This window comes from Acomys minous (assembly GCF_964271855.1).
Source record: "Acomys minous genome assembly, chromosome: 19".
In the NCBI taxonomy this organism is placed as follows: Eukaryota; Metazoa; Chordata; class Mammalia; order Rodentia; family Muridae; genus Acomys; species Acomys minous.
In genome coordinates this window covers 60,881,151-60,901,288 of record NC_140499.1, presented here as the reverse complement: position 1 = coordinate 60,901,288, position 20,138 = coordinate 60,881,151, and the positions used below count along the sequence as shown (strand labels likewise).

The following is a 20,138-nucleotide window of genomic DNA, read 5'->3' as shown; positions in this document are numbered from 1 at the left end:
CAGTGGTTAAGAGCACTGTCTGTTCTTCCAGAGGACTTTAGTTTAATTCCCATTTATCTATCCGAACGTTTCCTAATTTTTTGTTTTTGTTTTGTTTTGTTTTTTTCTAGACTAGGCTAGCCTCGAACTCACAGCGATCTGCCTGCCTCTGCCTCAGTGTGCCACCGTCTTCCTACTTTTATAAGGACCAGACAAACTCCATTTTGAAAACAACTCAGCCGGGCATGGTGGTGTGTAGCTCTGTTTTTTAACAATTAAACTTTATTATACAATCCAACTGGCTTACACAAGAGGGAAAAAAGGTTAAAGGAAAAAAAGAGTGAACCTTCCGGTATCCGTTTCACAGGATGGGTCCTTAGGTGTCTCTGGCCTGCGTGCTGGTCCAGCCTGTTCACTGATCCCTCCAACCCGGTCTCAACCTGTTGTTCTCTCCTCTCCGCCTGCCTGTGTCATGTGCAAAGGGCGGTCCTCTTCTCCCATTGAAGGTTGATTAAAAAAAACAATAGTCCAGGTGGAGTCCCCAGGTCTGCTTCCTGAATTCCAGGCCCAGTATGGCTCCACTTAGTCTGTCACAAGGTATCCATGGGGTGCCCAAGGGTAAAGCCTGCCAAGATTGCTTTTACCTGTGACAAAGTTTACAGTCTTTCCCACAGTGGCACACGCCTTTAATCCTAGCACTTGGGAAGCAGAGGCAGGCAGATTGTTGTGAGTTCGAGGCCACCCTGGTCTACAAAGTGAGTGCAGGACAGCCAAGACTACACAGAGAGATCCTGTCTCAAAAAAAAGAAAGAAAAAGAAAAAAAGAAAGAAGGAAAAGAAAAAAGAAAACAACAACAACAACAACAAAAATGCATGCCTTTAATCCCAGTAATCCCAGAACTCCGAAGGCAGAGGCAGGCTGATCGCTGTGAGTTCGAGGACAGCCTATTCTACAGAGCTGACCAGCAGATGGTCTGGCACATAGCAACAGCCAATTAGGAGAAGCCAGGCCACTCTTTTCTATAGGTCAACTTGCCCCTATACCTATTACCCAACCATGAAATGCCAAGATTTGTAACTCTCTGATTGCAGCTTTTCTGCCCAAATGTCATCCAATCAGATATTGTAAAAACCATTTCTTTGTCTAAAACTTATAAAAACCCTTCTCAATTGAGACTTGGGGCCACTTCCTTGCATCTGCTGTGTCAGTGCATAGGAGGTGTGGCCTAAGCTGGAGCTTGCAATAAAGACTTCCTTGCTATTGCATTTGGACTCAGCTCTTGGGTGGTCTGTTCGGGGTTCTCTCGTGATTCGGGCATAGCGCTTGCTAACTAAAATTTTGTTTATTTATTTATTTAGACAGGGTTTCTCTGTGTACCCTTGGCTGTCTTGGACTTGCTTTGTAGACCAGGCTCACCTCAAACTCATAGTAATCTGCCTGCCTCTGCCTTCCCAGTGCTGGGATAAAAGGCATGCACCACCATGCCTAAACTTTTCTTTCTTTCTTTTTTCTTTTTCTTTTTTCAAGATTTATTTATTATTTATATAGTATTTTGCCCACATGTCAGAAGAGGGCACCAGATTTCATTATAGATGGTTGTGAGCCACCACGTGATTGCTGGGAATTGAACTCAGGACCTTTGGAAGAACAGACAGTGCTCCTAACCTCTAAGCCATCTCTCCAGCTCCCTAAACTTTTATTTCTAATAAGCATGTTCAGTATTTTAAAAGAAGATTTATTTATTTATTATGCATACAGTGTTCTGCCTGCATGTGTGCTTGCACGCCAGAAGAGGGCACCCAATCTCATTATAGATGGTTATGAACCACCATGTGGTTGCTGGGAATTGAACTCAGGACCTCTGGAAGAGCAGAGAGTGCTCTTAACCGCTGAGCCATCTCTCCAGCCCCATGTTCAGAATTTTTTGTTTCATTTATTTTTTGAGACAGGGTCTTTCTCCATAGGCTGGGCTATCCTGGAACGAGGAAATTTCAGAAATCCACCTGTCTCTGGCTCCCAGTGCTGATTAAAAGGATCTGCCACCATCTTGGCTTTTGTTTGTTTGTTGTTTTTTCAAGATAGGGTTTCTCTGTGTAACAGCCCTATCTGTCCTGGACTCGCTTTGTAGACCAGGCTGGCCTCACATTCACAGAGATCCTCCTGCCTCTGGGGGTTTAAGGCATGCACCACCAGGCCCAGCCTTTTTTTTTTTTTTTTTTTTTTTTTTGGTCTTTTTGAGACAGGGTTTCTCTGTGTTATCTTGGCTATCCTAAACCCTCTTTGTAGACAATGCTGGCCTCGGACTCACAATGATCCGCCTGCCTCTGCCTCCCAAGTGCTGGGAGCAAAGGCGTGCACCACTACGCCAGGCTTAATTTTATTTTTTGAAGCATGTCTCACTATGCATAGTTGGATGCATGGCCTGAAACATGGTAAGTAGCGCAGAATAGCCTTGAACTCATAGAAATCCTCCTGTCTCCTCCTCATTGCTGGCTTAGTTTTAATGTATGTGGGTGGTTTTGTCTGCCTGCATGTCTGTGCACCACATACGTGCCGTGCCCGAGGAGGCCAGAAGAGTGTTTAGGGTCCCCTGGAACTGAAATTACAGACAGCTGTGAGTTTCCACGCAGGCGCCGGAGCTGAATCCAGGTTCTCTGGGAGAAAAGTCTGTGCTCTTCATGGCTGAGCCCCCAGGCTGCTGTTTTCAAACCACTTTCTTATTGTTCCACCTAAAAGACACTCCAGCCAGTCTGTTTGCTTCAGTCAATCATTTCTCCAAAAATAAAAATTAAAAAAAGTTCCTTTCCTCCAGGAACTAAGCTCAGGGCCTTGTGAAGGTTAGGCAAATACTATCCACTATCCCCTTATCTGGAGAGTGGGTTTTAACCTTGTCTCTGCTTCTGGGTGCTAGGACTACAGGCCCATCCCACTGTGCTCGGCCTGTTCTAACACTTCCCAGGTCAGGGATGTAGGCTGCTTCTTACAGACACTTGCTTACTTTTACCAAGCACACACTAATACCTGGCCTTCTGATCTAAGCTCAGGTTAAGGGTCGTGGGGCTCCCTGAAGTTGGAATGTGGCAGAACACGCCAGCTGACTCTCAGTTCACCCAGCGTGAGTGCTGCATGTAAAAAGGCTCCTACTTCCTTTTAGCTCCCAGCTCCAGCCCTTAGGCCACAGCTCAGGCTCTCGAGATGACTTCCCAATTGTGAAATCTTCCAAGTCAAAGGCAGCACTTAGGACCAGCAATATGGTGCAGTAGGTAAAGATGTTTTGCAACCAAGCCTGATGACCCAACAAGTTTCTTTCTTTAAAAAAATTTTTTTTTTTAAATTTAGTTTTAATTTATGTGCATTGGTGTAGGGGTGTCAGATCTTGGAGTTACAGACAGTTGTGAGCTGCCATGTGGGTGCTGGGAATTGAACCCAGGTCCTTTGGAAGAGCAGGCAGTGCTCTTAACCACTGAACCATTTCTCCAGCCCCAACCCAGCAAGTTTCAATCTTTAGTATACACATGATAAAAGAAAAGAATGTAGCCGGGCGTGGTGGCGCACGCCTTTAGTCCCAGCACTCGGGAGGCAGAGGCAGGCGGATCGCTGTGAGTTCAAGGCCAGCCTGGTCTACAAAGTGAGTCCAGCATAGCCAAGATTATACAGAGAAACCCTGTCTCAAAAAACCAAAAAAAAAAAAAAAAGAAAAGAAAAGAATGTCCTCAGACCTCCACCTCCATATGTGCTTGACAACACACTTGTATATACACATGCCCACATAAGTAAAAATAACTGCTTTTCCCCCCTCTGAGACAGTTTCTCTTGTAGTCCTGGACTCACTTTGTAGACCAAGCTGGCCTCTGCCCCCCGAGTGCTGGGATTAAGGGGTGCACCACCATGGCCAGCAGGCATACAACTGCATTTTTAAAAAGGTGGCCTTTAAGAGCCTAGTTTCAAGCCAGTCTTCCGTGCTCCTTGATGCTTCCGAGCCTTTTCTTTTCCTTTACTGGCATTAGAATCTGCACTGGGAGCCGAGTGTGGTGGTGCACGTCTTTAAATTCCAGCACTCGGGAGGCAGAGGCAGGCAGATGGCTGTGAGTTCAAGGCCAGCCTGGCCTACAAATTGAGTCCAGGGCAGACAAGGCTACACACAGAGACTCTGTCTCAAACAAAAACAAACACAAAAGCAAAACAAAGAAACAAAAAGAATCTGCACTGATGGGCTAGAGAGATGGCTCAGAGGTTAAGAGTACTGACTTATCTTTCAGAGGTCATGAGTTCAATTCCCAGCATCCACATAGTGGCTCACAACCATCTATAATGAGATCTGGTGCCCGATTCTGGCCTGCAGGTGTACATGAAGTCAGAGCATTGTATACATAATAAATAAATAAATCTTTAAAATAATCTGCACTGAGAACTGGCCTAAAGCAGTGTCCCATTCTCCCAGAGTCTACTCAAAGTTTCACTGCCCCAAAGATAAGGCAAGTGTGGCAGCTCGGCCTGCAATCCCAACACTTGGACACTGATGCAAAGGGTTGCCGTAAGTGCCAGGCCAGCTTGGGCTACAGTGACACCGTCTCACAGCACCAAACCCAAGCCAAACCTCAGGCCAGTGGCCTCGCCTTCAGCCGGATTCCTCCTCCAGAAAACAAACACCACCACCACCGTAAACTCACAACAAAAATCACATTTTTTTATTTACAAAGGCCAGGGTGGGTGCTGGGAATAAGAGAGGGAAAGGGCAGGCATGTCTGAAGTATCGGGCCCTTCCCCGCCTGGAGCAGGATTCCTTCCCTTGCCTCCACCTCTCAGCCAGGGTCCAAGCAGCTGGACCACAGGGCAGAGAATGTAGTGAGAGCCTTCTCTCTCAACTCTGTATCAAAGGCAGCAACCCTCCCCAGCCCTCCCTCAGATAGAACTTTCTGGCCTACAGGGTACCAGCAAAGAACCAAAGGGCAGCAGCTCTGGAAGAGAAACCTCACTATGTTTTCACTAAAGCAGTAATGGTAGCAAGGCACCAGTCAGAGCCATCATCTTTAGAAATACCCAGGATGCTTTTTGGTTATCCAACACCCAGAGACCTAGGGGGCCCGGCTCTCTAACTGCTATATTCTTCCACTACTCTGGCCCTTGTACCCACTCATCTGTGTTGTCAAAGTGATGAGCCGGAAATCAACAATGAACACACACACCCCCAACTTGCACATGTGCACATAAACACATTTTCTATACTGCTGAGAAAGATCTGGAGCCATCAGATATTCTGGGGGAGTAGGGCTCAAAATACTGGTGCCTGAATATATAGGTAGGTTCTGGGTTCTTGGAAATGCGTATGTGTGCGTGCACACGTGTTAGAGGCAACCTGGTTCCTCTTAGTCAGACTGTTGAGCTCCTTTCTTCAATTCAAAGTTCATCAGTCTCTCTCTCTCTCTCTCTCTCTCCTGTCAGGCCTGGGCCTGGGTTCTCCAACCCAAAATCTAGACCCCAGTTGTCAATTCAAACCGCCAAGCCTTCAGCTCAGGCTGCCCCCCCTCCCCCAGTCCTGGCTTCCTCAAAACTCTCAGCTCTTACTTTTCAGCACCAGCCTCCTGGTCTTGTCTGTCCCTGGAACTCCTGCCAGTGCTGCTCACGGCCCCTCTGGACAAGAGGACAAGTTATCTTTCTGCTGCCTTAGAGTCCCAAAGGAGCCCATGGAAAAAGTGCTGGATGGACCGGAATAGGGGCAGAGAAAGAAAACCACTGGCACTAGCTCCTCTCCAAAGAGCGACATCCAAACACTGCTGGGGCTGAGGTGAGGGGAAGGCGGGGAAAGGAAGAGAGTAAGAGGACATGTAAGGCAAGCTAAACTCTAGTGGTACCGATGGAAGACTTCCTGGAAACCAGACGGGCCCTTCTCTCAGTCCCTGGGAGAAGGCTGCACACTGCCAAGGTACTTGTGGGCAAGGGGGGTGGGGTTGGGGTGGGGGACAACGGACGCAACTGTGCAAACTAAATAGCTCTGCTCAGAGAGGACCAGGAGAGAGGATTTCATGAGACAGTGACAAAATCAAACTCCTTGGACAGAGCTACGGGTTGAGCCCGCGCCTCTGAAGTCACCCTGCTGTTTGGAGAGGTCAAAGACAGGCTATGGAAGGTAGGGCTTGACAGAGGAGCCAAAGGCTGGCGCTGAGGCGGGGAAGGCAGGAGGCATGGGCCCAGGGATCAGGAGAGCTGAGACCCCAGGAGTCTCTCAATAGCTGCGTTGATGTCCCCTCCTGTGGCAATCAGGGCCTGCAGGTTGGCTTCACGGTTGACAAAGCCCATGGAGTTGAGCTGGTCCAGTTGCTGCTGAAATCTCACTTCTGGCATCGGCACCTGGAGGAGGCAGGCCATGGCAGGTGGGCATGGCCCCGTTCTAGGGCTAGCCCCTTTCCTCCTTCCTTTCTTTTTGAGAATATCTTGGTATGGCCTAGACTTGCAATTCTCCTGCCTCAGTCTCCTGAGTGCTGGGATTGCAGCAGGCATATAACACCATACTGTTATGCCTCCCAGAGGGACAGTTTGAAGTGTTCATATGATACCAATAGGTCCCAAATACCCCCATGGCCAAGGATGGCCCTAGTAACCTTTTATGTGTCATCCTGTGCCCCCTCCCCCTTCCCCCTCCCATTCCTACCCCCACCCCCATCACAGAGTCTTGTGCTTGGAATGAGGAAAGGTGAACTGCAGGATGAAGGGCAGGGAACCCCAGTTCCCAAGCTCGTAAATAACTAACAATAGGACAGACAACATTCTTCTTAGACTTTTTAAGTCCCTGGTATGCTAGGGTCAGCATGTTCCTAACCCTTCCCAGGAGATACTAGGCACACACTTGCTGCCCAGAGACACATGCAGGTAAAAAATAAATAATTAGGATGTATGCTAAACAGACCCCTCCTGACAGTCTTCACACAGACATAGTAAAGGTGGGAAGGGCCCCAGGAAAGACGGAATCTGCTTAACCCACCAGGAAACACAATTACTAACAGAAAACAAGCCTTTTCTTCCCACACAGTCATATAAATATCTCTTGGGAATGTTTTCCTGTAGGATGTTTGGGAAGCACATGGCTTATTACGACCAAGACTCTGCAAAAGGACTGCCGGTGCTCACTGCCCACAGTGTGACCTCGTGTGGGGCTACAACTGGTTTCTCTTGTCATGGAATTTGTACTGGAGGAGCCTTGGAGATCAGCCTGGCCCAGCCCTCCTGGTGTTTTACACAAACTTTTGTAGAATGATGTTTCCAGAAGAGTCACCGAGGTCAAAGAGACCCCAAGTCATCTCTGTGCCTGCCTAGGACTCCGGCCTTCCCTTTTCATCACCTACTGGCCATGCAAGTGAGCAGCCAGCTAACCTCTCTGCCCCATCTCCCTACCTGTAACATACTGATTCGGTGACAGCCTCCTGGGGGCAAATGAGCTCTCCTAGTCAGAGCATTGGGCATGGCACCAAGCACATGCTAAGTGCTGTCACTATTCTTACCCTACAAACTGCTGGGTGAGGGCGGCACACGTCACATCAGGGAGGCAGAGGCAGGCTGATCCCTGTGAGTTGGAGGCCAGCCTGGTCTACAGAGCAAGTTCCAGGATGGCCAGGGATACACAGAGAAACTGTCTCGAAACAAAACAAAAAGAAACTGTAGAAACCGAACTTGGGGACATATGGTACCTTGGCCAGGGATAATGAGGAGGCTAGGCCTCCTGCTGCCTCTCCTCCAATACTGATGCCTCTCAAGACGCATGGGCTGCTGCCGCCATGTACCTGTGAGCTTCCACTGACGCTACTCAGGATGTGTGGGCTGCTGCCACGTGTACCTGTGAGTTTCCACTGACGGTACTCAGGATGTGTGGGCTGCTGCCGCGTGTACCTGTGAGCTTCCACTGACGGTACTCAGGATGTGTGGGCTGCTGCCGCGTGTACCTGTGAGTTTCCACTGACGCTACTCAGGATGCATGGGCTGCTGCCGCGTGTACCTGTGAGTTTCCACTGACGCTACTCAGGATGTGTGGGCTGCTGCCACGTGTACCTGTGAGCTTCCACTGACGCTACTCAGGATGTGTGGGCTGCTGCCACGTGTACCTGTGAGTTTCCACTGACGGTACTCAGGATGTGTGGGCTGCTGCCGCGTGTACCTGTGAGCTTCCACTGATGCTACTCAGGATGTGTGGGCTGCCGCCGCGTGTACCTGTGAGTTTCCACTGACGCTACTCAGGATGCATGGGCTGCTGCCGCGTGTACCTGTGAGTTTCCACTCCCAGCCAAAAGCTGGATCATCTGCTGCATGAGCTGCTGCTGGGTGCTGGAACCCGCTGTGGGCGGAGACGTGGCTGGCATGCCCGGGGAAGAGGTGGGGGCCTCGGCCGCAGACCCAGAGTTGCTGCCTGCCGAGGGGACCGGAGTCCGGGATGTCCCAAGGGAGCCAAGGCTGGAGGCAGGAAGAGAGCAAGACTTAGGAGATGGCAGCCTAGAATAGGATGGGGAAACGGACATGGAGGGCAATGCTCGGAATCTCAGCACTCGGGAGGCACAGGTAGGCAGACCATTATGAGTTCAAGGCCAGCCTGGTCTATAAAGTGAGCCTAGGAAGACAAGGCTACACAGAGAAACTCTGTCTCAAAAATAAATAAATAAATAAATGGCTGGAGAGATGGCTCAGTGGTTAAGAGCGCTGCCTGCTCTTCCAGAGGTCCTGAGTTCAATTCCTAGCAACCACATGGTGGCTCACAACCATCTGTAATGTGATCTGATGCCCTCTTTTGGACTGCAGGTGTACACGCAGACAGAACACTGTATACATATAATAAATAAATCTTTAAAAAATCCCCCCAAAAATAAATAAATAAAATAATAAAATATAATAAAAATTAAAAAAAAAAAGAAAGAAAGAAAAAGAAAAGGAAAAGAAAAGAATGGAAAGGTGAGATCCAGAGGAAAAGCAGTCGAAACAAAACAGGAAAGCGGACCAAGGGACAATGGTGCAATGGTGCGCGCGCACGTGTGTGTGCATGTGTGTGTGTAAGAGGGGGCGGGAGAGGGAGAGAGAGAGGGAGGGAGGGAAAGAACCTCATTACCCCTCCTTACCTGGGTACCAGCCCAGGGGCTTCAGTCTGGAGTGTCTGCAGTCCCTGCTGGATCTGCAGCAAGGCTTGCATGGCCCGGGGATTGGTGAGGATGGACAGAGACTCTGGGTTCTGCATCTGTGGGGCAACAAGCAGAGAAGGGCAGCAGGAGACAGCAGGACAGAGCAAGTGAGTGCCCCCTTACTCGCGAGCCGTCAGCCTCCCACGTCCCCCTCTACGCCCCTCACTCACCTGTTGCAGAAACACGGGGAGCTGCAGGCGGAGCTGTTCCTGAAGTTGTGGATTCCCCGCAAACAGCGGAACGTTCACCATCATCTGCCAGGGCCAAGGGAGTAGGGAGGCCGGGGTCATCCTCCCTACACACGGTCCCGCAGCCCCATCCCTCCTCACACCCTCCCACTACTGCAAGAGATCTGACCAGCATTTCAAGAACTCTCAGAGTACTCCAAAGCCCATGTGGGACAGTGAGAAGAAATGGAGCTGTGGGGCTGGAGAGATGGCTCAGCAGTTAAGAGCACTGACTGCTCTTTCAGAGGACCCAAGTTCAATTCCCAGCACCCACACGGCAGCTCACAACTGTCTATGACTCCTGTTTCAGGGGATCTGATACCCTCACACAGATGTACATGCACTCAAAACACTAATGTATATAAAATAAAAATAAATATCTTTTAAAAAAAAGAAAAGAGGGCTGGAGAGATGGCTCACAGGTTAAGAGCACTGGCTGTTCTTCCAAAGGTCCTGAGTTCAATTCCCAGCAACCACATGGTAGCTTATAATCATCTATGATGAGATCTGGTGCCCTCTTCTGGTGTGTAGGTACATGCACAGAAAATACTGTATAATATATATATATATAAAAAAAGAAAAGAAAAGAAAAAGAAATGGAGCTGTGCACCAAGCAGTAAAGTGCGGAATAGTCACTGGAGCTACCTCCTAGAGTAGACAGTGCCTCCCCTGTGTGGTACGAGGCATGAGCTCCTGCAGCCCTCCAGCCAGTGGGGAAGGAACCGTGACTACCACCATGTGCATGAGAGAAGATCAGGAGGTTAAATAACTGGCTTAGCTCACACAGCTGTGGAGGCGCAGGCAGAACTTGGAACATGAACCTAGGCAGCCTGGCCCCAGAGACTTCCACTGCCACTACAAAGTGCACTCCCGTACTTCCTTCAGCCACCTTCATACCTGAGCAGCAAAGTCAGGGTTCTGGGCAAGCGTCTGCATCATGGTGCGCATGTAAGGGGCCGAGATCACGTTCTGCATGAGCTGGGGGTTTTCAGAAATCTGCTGGAGGAGCGCCTGCATTTCGGGGCTGTTGAACATCCCTACAACAAAAAGGGAGAAACAAAACAGGAAGAAAGGGGTCCAGATGGAAACCCGACACCTCACTTAATCTACCTTTTTCAGACACTGAGTGGTCAGGAAGCAGACAGGCCACAGTCAAATGGGCGCCTGTGCGAGGCTCCAAGTGCTCCTCAAGTGTAAGTGAGCTGTCCCATCAACCTGGCTAAGTGCTAACTGGCTAGAAACCAAGTCTCAGTAACGTCCCCCTGGTCTGTGCCTGCAATGGGCTCAGACACAGTGTGAGCTGGAGAGAACCAAATGCCGTGGAGAGCCATGGCTTTTAAACCTCCTTAGCAACAGATGCCTGTTTCGCAAGCCAAACCCCACTCAGGTACGGCTGTGGTAAAGCGGAGGCTGGGACAGGAGGCAAGGAGCTGCTGCTATCTTTTGGGTCTCCCTCCCCTGGAGATGGTCCGTGTCCCCCAATACTTAGACATAGTGTTAAACAACAGATCAAGAGCTAACTCTCCCTTAATAAGTAAGGGAACCAAAGCACACTGAAGGAAAAGGACTTTGCAATTTAAGTAGCTTCCAGGATGCAGCTCTATCAGGGGACCTACCAAAGGCTATCTCCAGAGCCCGTGTAACCTGGGCTCACACTGCACATCTTCCTCTTCTAATATTACATCTGGCTGCCTCTGGCTGCGTCCTGATCCTTCTGCAACCCCTCCCCCTAATCCTCTTCTCCCACTCTGACCCATTTACACTGGATGCGGAAGTGTTCATGGAGCTGGGGGTGTGGCCTGTCTTACCCATGAGGGATATGGGGCGTGGCCAGAACAAACCTTCCTCCTATGAAGGGCAGGGCCAGTTACCCCAGGCTGCTGAGGCCTTCTGTAGGTGTCATTCAGTCTCACCTGGAGCAGTGTGGCCCCCACTCAGTCCTGGGGCAGAAGGGCTGCCCTGGCATGACCCCACTAAGGTCCTTCTACCCTAGGACATACCTGACCCCAGGCTAGCCGCATTGATCCCAAAGGGGTTCGAGACTGTCGGGTGCACCTGGCTGGTCCCCGATCCTCCGGTGCCCTCCCCACCGGACCCGGGGGCCTGGGAGGTGGGGGGCGAGGGGCTCCAGGGGTTAGGGAGGGGCTCTCGATTCTCAGTCCGAAGAGGTTGGGAGGATGAGTTCTCGGAGTTCCCGGCCAGGGAAGAGAAGGGGTTGTTGCCAAACTGGGAGGAGGGAAAGGTTTCGGGTTAAGGACTGTAACCAATCAGGGGCAAGGGAGAGGCTCCCTCTCTGCTCGCACCTAAGAGCCTCCCCTCCCCAGGGAAAGGAGAGACAGGGCATCAGACACCCTCATCTATTCTCAGGGTTAGAGTTCCCAAAGGGCTAGCTCCGCCCTCACCCACGGCTGTGGAGGGCAACTGGCTGATGCTAGTGCTGGGAGCCAAAGCTCCATCTCCTCTGCTTGCCGCTGTGACCTACAGGTGCTCACATGCCTCTATCCTGTCCTGTAATGAGGTAGTTTTGCTCTTAGGGTAGTTAAGGGACAGAGGCGATGTGGGACTCACCTTTTCACCCTCTGCCCTACACCAGAAGGTGCTCAGTCAGGGTGCAGGCTCTCAGACCTGGCTCTCTCATTTGACTCCAATCTGTGCCCTAGTCACTCTGTTGGACACTTTGGCCTAATCCTAATCCCTAGACCTCTCTTCCCCATTGGTCCCGAGAGGCACGTGAGCCAATCAGGCACGTCATGACAGCTCCCGCTAAGGATTTGCGTTTTCTCTTCCCCTTGTCCGTTGGGTAGACACCCCCACCCCCACCGCCAAGTCTATCTCCCTCTTCCCGGACTGTACCTCATCAGATGATATGTTGCCCAAAGGTACCACCAAATCCTTTCTCTCCATGCCACTAACAACCAGGACAGCGCCCTGCCCAGAGCCCTGTATGCCCAGGGAGCCATGTGGGCCAAGGACTCCTGTACCCTCCTTCACCTGCTCAATTTCAGGGGCTCACTTCAGATCTTGAAGGAGGAGACAAATGAATACCTTAGCCCCTCCCACCTTTCCTGTTATTCAAATTGGGTCACAGGCTGACCAATCACGTCCCTGGAGCTGTGGATCCCAGACTTTTACAGATGCAGCTGGCCTCACAAAGCATGGCGGAATCTCTACTGATTTCAGATGACATTCTTGCAACCAGCCTAGTGTCTCCATCCCTTCCACGCTCTTAACCTGCTCTGTTCTTCCTGGTGCACCTACAGATTAAATCTTTCCTTGAACTACCAGAGTGACTGCGCCTGCCATTTATTGAGCACCTACTGTATACCTGGTGCATTTATTCTAATATAATATCCCTTTAATAAATCGGTTCCCAAAAATATGGCCCTATGACCCCTTGAAAGAACAGAAAGTGGCCAGCTGGACGTGGCAGCACACTCCTTTAATCTCAGCAGAGGCAGAGGCAGAGGCAGGCGGGACCTCTATGAGTTTGAGGCCAGCGTGGTCTACACAGTGAGTCCAGACAGCCAAGGCTACATAGAGAAACCCTGTCCCCAAAACCAAAAAACAAAACAAAATAAATAAAATACAAATAAAAAGCCAAGTGTGAGGCTGGGCGTGGTGGCGCACACATTTAATCCCAGCACTCGGGAAGCAGAGGCAGGCATTTGGCTGTGAGTTCAAGGCCAGCTGTGTCTACAAGTGAGTCTAGGACAGCCAAGTTTACACAGAGAAACCCTGTCTCAAAAAACCTAAAACAAACAAATAAATACATTTTCTTTTCAAGTGCATAATCTTGCCGACCATGATGACACAGTCCAAGACTTGGGAAGCTGACTTGGGAGAATAATTTCAAGTTCTGGGATGCCCTGGGCTATATAGTGAGACCTTGTCTTGAAAATATAAAAACAAAATCAGGGCTCACTGAGCATTTAATGAATACAGAGGCAGGAGGATCTCTGAGTCAGAGGCCAATCTTTACCTGGAGAGTTTCAGGCCACCCAGGCCTACACAGTGAGATCTGTCTCAAAAACAAAGACAGAGAGACAAAACCAAAGTCTGCAGAGACTGACTGGATAAGCAGGCCTAGGTGAGAAACCTCATTATTAATGGTCCCCTGAGCGATTCAGATATAGATGAGCCATGGACAATGTCTGAGATACACTGTACTGGGGTTAGCCTTTGACCCTAGGTCAGCCCCCTAGCCTTTGAGCCTCTGATGCCAGAGTGTATCAGAGCACTGTCCCTTGGACACCATCCTCCCCTTCCCTGGGGACCCCTGTTATAGTCTGACCTCAGTGAGTTGGCTGTCTCTGGATCTGTTCTGTTGGAAATGCCTTCAAAGCAAGGCCCACCCCACGGGAGATTGTGCGGGTGACCCGGTGTAGAGAGCCCCAGGGGTGCCTAGGTTGGGAGAAGGGAGTCCTGAGCCCAGCCGGCCCTCCTGTCGCTTGCCTCCTGGCCCCACCTGTTCCCGGGCAGCAGTAAACATGGGCTCCTGGATGTCGGTGTACATGCGGCGGAGCGCGTTATACCCTCCCGGGACACTCTCCAGGTTGCTGAGGGCCCGGTCCTGGTTCCGCATCATTTCCTGCATCATGGCTGGATTCCGAGCAAGCTCCATTGTCTGGGGAAGGGAAAAATATGAGATGGGGCCTGGAACCAGAGGACCACCAAGCTAGGAGGGACCTGAGGAGGGGGTCTGCCTGAGGAACGCAACAGTGGCAGGGAGCACAGCAAACAGATCCCCTGCCTCCACTCTAGTCTGGACTTCATCCCTGCCTCCCTGTGGCTTTTTTGGTTGGCTTAGGGATAGGGGTCCCAAATGAGGTTAGGGTAGGCAGCAGTTTAGCCCTCAGGCTCAGGGGATCCACAGAGGTGTCTGAGAGCATAAGAAAATGGGGATGTGAAGGGATACTGGGGTCCCCCCTGAGCCCACCCACCCCTACCCCCCACCTAGAAGTGTACCTGTTCCATAGTGGTGACTAATACTGGACAATAAATTATAGGACAAGAGATCAGAGTCCTGTAAAGCTAGGTCTAGAGCAGTCTAGTAAGGTGCATTTAAAAGACTGGAATGGAGGCCAGGCGTGGTGGTGCATGCCTTTAATCCCAGCACTTGGGAAGGCAGTGGCGGGCAGAGCTTTGAGTTTGAGGCCAGCCTGGTCTGCAAAGTGCGTCTAAGACAGCCAAGGCTACACAGAGAAACCCTGTCTCGAAAACAACAAAACAAAAATAATAAAAATAAAAAATAAAATAGGCCGGGTGTGGTGGCACATGCCTTTAATCCCAGCACTCAGATCGATGTGAGTTCGAGGCCAGCCTGGCCTACAAAACGAGTCCAGGACAGCCAAGACTACACAGGGAAACCCTGTCTTGAAAAACAAAACACCGCCACCCAACTCCCCTCCCCCCAAAACTCCACAGAAATATTGAAGAGCGTGCTTTTGTTTTAGTTTCAGGTGTAGGGACGTGGGGCTGCTCTGGACTGCCTACAGCAGGTGGCCATAATTTGCCTTGTGCTCTAGCAGAAGTGCGGTTTTGCCAACTGCAGATAATTTCTGTGATTGTGTGATGGTGGAATTCTGGGAACTTTTCAGAGGGTACCTAAATGCAAAGTCACCGAGAGGTGGGGTCCTGGCTGTTGGTCGTTTAGGGGGTTGTGGTTTGTTAGTAGCTGTGGTCAAAGAAGAAACAAAAGGAAAGAAATTAGATTCAGGGGGTTTCCTAATTCCACTCCTTGATCCTTATTTCTACATCTAGTGTTAGGGGGTGAAAAAAGAAGAACCCACAAAGCTATATTGAGGGGTTCCCTGGTCTTGAACATTATTTTTCTTTCCTGAATAACCCACTGTCTTCCTTTTTTTCCTTTAAGGATTTATTAATTCATTTTATGTATATGAATGCTCTGTCTTCCTGTACACAAGAAGAGGGCATCAGAGCACAGACATTTGTGAGCTGTCACATGGTTGCTGGGAATTGAACTCAGGACCTCTGGAAGAGCAGTCAAGTACTCTTAACCACTGAGCCATCTCTCCAGCCCATCTACTGTCTTCCTTTTGAGTCTTAGCTTACTGATACTTCTAGAAGATCTTCTATAAGAACCATAGTAGGGAGCCGGGCGTGGTGGCGCATGCCTTTGATCCCAGCACTCAGGAGGCAGAGGCAGGCGGATTGCTGTGAGTTTGAGGCCAGCCTGGTCTACAAAGTGAGTCCAGGATGGCCAAGCCTACACAGAGAAACCCTGTCTCAGAAAAAAAAAAAAAAAGAACCATAATAGGGTCATAAGCCCTTCCTTATTATGACACTATAGGCTTTTGGCATTGTCCCTTGGGTCATCTGGCATTGCCTGCACATCAGTCCTATTTCCCTTAGGTTGGGGGATGGTCTGATGTATTTTGATGCTAATTAATAAAAAACTATCCCACCTGGGCAGGGCAGAGGAGATAGGTGTACCAAGTACTAAGGTACCAGGGCTTAGAGAGAGAGGGGGTGGGCGGGAGAATCCTGGGAAGAAGAAAGACCACCATGAGGAGGAAGGAGAAAGACCCGAGGAGAGGAGGAAGGCCGCCATGGGTTAGATGGAGGAGGAGCACATGGCCGGCGTACATGGGGATTTGGCCCAGATGAAGAACATTAGCAAGTGTATGCGATTATGGATGGGAGGTAGCTGGATAGAAGTTATAGGGAGCAGATGGCATGGGATTGAGACAGGGATCCAATGCCTGCCCCGCTATGGGAGGTAGTCTGAAGGATTAATGTCTGCCCTGCCCCAAGTTAACTAAGGCTATTTTAAAATATAACGAGTGTCTGTGTCTTAATTGATTGCTAGCTGGCATACTGATAATATAGGTAATCTAAAAACAACACCTCAGAGTCAAGGAGCTGCTGGCCTCTGTCTGTTCATCACTGTAACAAGTGCTCAAAAGAGCTGCTCAAGTGAAAGAACAGAGGAGTGAACAAACAATAAGCGAGGGACGGCTGACACCAGGTCCCTCCCCCCACCGCCAGCATTCTCTCTACTCACCTGCCTCATGAGCTCAGGGTTGTTGAGCATGTGGCTGATTTCGGGGTTCCTCTCCATCAGCTGTTGCATCTGGGGGTTAGCCATGATCATGTGACGCATTAGGTCAGGGTTGGACATCATATCCTGGACCAAGGGGTTCTCCATGATCTGGGACAGCATCTCAGGGTTGGACATGAGCTGCCTCTGCATCTGCTGCTGTAGCTCCATGAAGTTGGCAGAGCCCAGGCCCAAGCTGCCCAGGCCAAGGATGCCCCCGAAGCCAGCTGTGGGAAGGAGCGCAGTCAGAACCCACCTCTCGAGCCCTTCCGAGAGCCAGCAGAGCCTGTGCATTTGGGTCTCCGGGACAGGCCCTGACTGCTTCTCACATGTCCCTCTTCCACTCACTCCCACAACACTAGCAAAGAGCCCTCTATAAAAGGCAGCGGCCCAAGCCTGGCGTGGTGGCTCACGCCTTTAATCCCAGCATTCCGCAGGCAGAGGCAGGCGGGTCGCTGTCAGTTCGAGGCCAACCTGGTCTACAAAGCGAGTCCAGATCCAAGACAGCCAAGGCTATAACAGAGAAACCCTGTCTCGAAAACAAACAAACAAAAAACCAACCAACCAAAAAAAGGGCAGCAGCCAAGCTGCGTACCACTGAAGAGAGCAGTGCACCAGCCACCTGCCTTTCTCTACTCTTCCGCCAGGACTCCCCAGCCCATCTCTTCTTTCACCCCTGAACTTGATTCCACCTCCCAAATCCTGGAAACCATCACAAACTGGTCCCCTCCCCACACTTTTGCTTAAGCACCAGCGTAAGACGACGTGCCTGCTTTCGTGGGACTTTGATCAGGGACCATCTATTTTCTTTATCTCTGTGCACCCCACTCCCCTGCCCAGTACAAGACTATGCTCTCCCCCCTAAAGGCTCACAGAGAATTGATGCAGTGGCACTTGGGGGCCCCTCTGCAGCCACTGGGGTGCCCCCCCCTCCACTGCCGGCATCAGCCGCACTGCCGGAGCTGCAGGGCTGGGCAGGGGCTGCGGGCGAGGCAGGTGTGGTGGAGGGTGCGGAGGCGGAGTCTGGAGTGGACGGGGGAGAAGCCGTAGCAGCCACTGGATCTTGTGCCCTGAGGACAGAGAGTGAAGAACCCTGCTTGGCGTCTGGTGCCGCTGCAGCTGGCTCAAGCCACCTCCAGAGCAGCCTTGCCCTCACCCTACCCCGAGGATGCAGGGCGGTGGGGTGTATCCAGGAGGGGAGGGGCTGGTGTAGCACTAGTCTTTAAGGCAATCTGCAGGTATTCAGTCAGGTTCACCTAGAGTAATTTTTATCTACCCACACCAGGCCTGGCCAACAGCATCTAGGCAGTTGAACAGGCGAGAGGAAAGCTGAAGCAGAGAGGTCAGCTCCTCCGTTCCTGACTTACTTCTGAGGGGTCTTGATGACCAGATGGACCGTGAGTCCATCCTTGATGCCGTGCTGGTTCAGTGTGTCTCCATCCTTGAGGATCTTGCCTGCGAAGATCAGGACCAGCTGATCCTGCTGAGCCTTAAACCTCCGGGAGATTTCCTCCTTGAACTGTGTGGTCAAGAGGCAGAGATCACTGTGGAGGCTGACTGTGCTCCACTGCGGGTGGGGGTGAGGGATGGGGGTTGGGGGGCTAGGGGATGGGGGGAGGGGGGCTCTATTCTCAACTCTACCCCTCTAGCTACAATAAGCGACAGTGAGATGCATCTGCTTTTTCCATTAGTTCCACGCTACAGACTCCCAACCCTAGAAAGCAGCTTCTGTGTGTACATACGTATGTATGTATGTATGTATGTATGTATGTACGTACGTACGTACTGACAGGGTCTATGAAGCTCTTCTTGTCCTGGACCACTCTACATAGACAAGGCTGGAGATCCGCCTGGTCTCTGCCTCCCAGTGCTGGGATTTTAAAGATGAGTATCAGAGAGTGGGGTAATGTATCCCGGGGAGATAGAAACTCAGGTCTGGACATCATTGTCTCTACTAGACACACTCTCACTCAATAAGAGCTGTTTTCCAATTCAGCTTTTCCGGGAGTACTTCAAATTCCTGCACGGGACAGCAGCAGGGGTACCAAAGGCTACACTGGGGCGAGTCAGGCTCTCTAGATTGTATCAGCTCCTCCAAAACCAAAACACAACACATACTCTAATTATAAACAGTGCACTTGCTAAGCAAAAGATCCCTGTCTTCCAACCAGATGGCCTATCCTAAGCCCCGCCTATGTGCAATTCTGGAGCAGCTTCGAGCAGTGGAGAACAGGGGCAATAGTCCCTCACTCATTCAACATTATTTTGTTGAGCACCTATTACGCTCAGTAAAATCCTAAAGAGCAGAAACCTGAACAACACAACCGTTTCGACTTGTGAGCAGGAAGGATCTATGCGGGGAAGAGAGAACACCCCGACCACGCGACGCTCCCGGGGGAGCACAGCCGCAGCTCGCTTCGGGCCGCACTGTGCCTGGGCGCCTGGAACCAGTCACCGTAGCGTACACTCCCTTCAGGCTTAGAATCCTTCCGGCGCCCGCAGGCAAGGTGTCCCTTCCCTCAACTCCCCCACCACGCCCCCAGCCCCGACAGCGCGGCCAAAGCCACCACCGCCCCCCCAACCCGCGCCACGCTCCCTGGACAAGCCACGGCAGGGCGCCCCCTACCCGCCTCTCCTGCCCTCGCGCCGCCCGGATTCCCCCCCAGGGCTCCGCCCCGGCCAGGGGCCCCGTCCACGGCGCCAGGCCGTCCCTGAGGTCTCCATCTCTGCGCTGACCTCACGGTGCGCTGCTCCCGCCCTCCTCCCTCCCGCGCCAGCCGTACTACCTCCTTCACCGAGGCTCGATCGCAGATCACGATCTCCTCCTTGTCCTTAGGGGTCTTGACGGTGACCCGAATCTGGGGCCTCGTCTCGGCCCCGCTCGGCTCCGCCATGCCGCCGCCCGGCCGCCCGCCAGCCCGCCCGGCTCCTCCTCCTCCTCCTCCTCCTCCTCCCGGCCCGCCCGGCCCAGCTCGGCTCCGGCGCCTCCAACTCCCCCTTCCCGCCCCTCCCAAAGGCTCTGTCGCCCCCTCCGGACAGCCGCAGCCACAGCGCCCCGGGCGGCCTGGGGGAGCACTGCAGCCGGGGCGGCCCAGGCCGAGCGGCGTCTGCAGCTGGCCCGGTCCTTGCTTGCTCGGGAGCCGGCCGAGGGCTCGGGAGGTTCGCACAAAGGACTTTCTGTGTCGCCGCCTCGTCTCCGTTCCCTTGGGGGTAACTTGGTTTTCTTGGGAGACGGAATCTCTGCCAGGCCTGGGGGTCGTTCCTGGGCTCAGGACGTCCCTAAGACCTCTGCAGATTCGAATAGCCGTGGCCTCCCAGGAGCCGTCCCGAGGGAGCCATTGCGGGCCACTTGGACCTGGAGTTTGCCTACGTGGCTTCTCTTGAGCCTTGGGTGTCAAGACAGCAGGACCCCACAGAATTGTGACTAACGTGCAATACTGCTTTTTTAAAAATGGCCAAGGATGAGCCTAACAGATACAGAGCTTTATTATTACTATTGAATCGCGGATTGGCCAGTAAGCACGAAGGCGCCCTTTTCGTCGAAGAGGTTAAAAGTCCTTCCAACGTTCCCACTGTCCTTGCATTCTTGCTCCCAACCCCCGCCCCTCCAGCCGCGTGGTCTAACTGGAAAGCTGGAAAAGTTCCCAGAATTCCTTGAGAGGTCACAAGAAACTACGTTTCCCAGCACCGCACCGCCCGCCCCCCCGCGAGGGGCG

At 51.7% G+C, this 20,138-nt stretch overlaps 1 protein-coding gene across 1 annotated transcript; it reads right to left on the bottom strand.

Moving 5' to 3' along the window:
- Positions 1 to 4,641: 4,641 nt before the first annotated feature.
- UBQLN4 (ubiquilin 4) lies at positions 4,642 to 20,037 on the bottom strand. Its single transcript, XM_084768751.1, has 11 exons — positions 19,209 to 20,037; positions 17,790 to 17,941; positions 17,296 to 17,492; positions 16,387 to 16,649; positions 13,828 to 13,986; positions 11,363 to 11,588; positions 10,260 to 10,399; positions 9,306 to 9,389; positions 9,076 to 9,191; positions 8,233 to 8,419; positions 4,642 to 6,328 (listed from the first exon to the last, which is right to left on the bottom strand). Exons 1-11 carry the CDS (start codon positions 19,314 to 19,316, stop codon positions 6,176 to 6,178), a joined length of 1,785 nt encoding a protein of 594 aa, XP_084624877.1. The 5' UTR covers positions 19,317 to 20,037; the 3' UTR covers positions 4,642 to 6,175.
- Positions 20,038 to 20,138: the final 101 nt, after the last annotated feature.

Coding starts and splice junctions, on each gene's coding strand:
- UBQLN4 (XM_084768751.1), bottom strand. CDS start 19,316: ATGGCGGAGCCGAGCGGGGCCGAGACGAGGCCCCAGATTCGGGTCACC. Junction 11,589..13,827: donor TTACTGCTGCCCGGGAACAG/GTGGGGCCAGGA, acceptor CCCTCCTCCCAG/TTTGGCAACAACCCCTTCTC. Junction 9,390..10,259: donor ACCCTGACTTTGCTGCTCAG/GTATGAAGGTGG, acceptor TGGCCCTGGCAG/ATGATGGTGAACGTTCCGCT.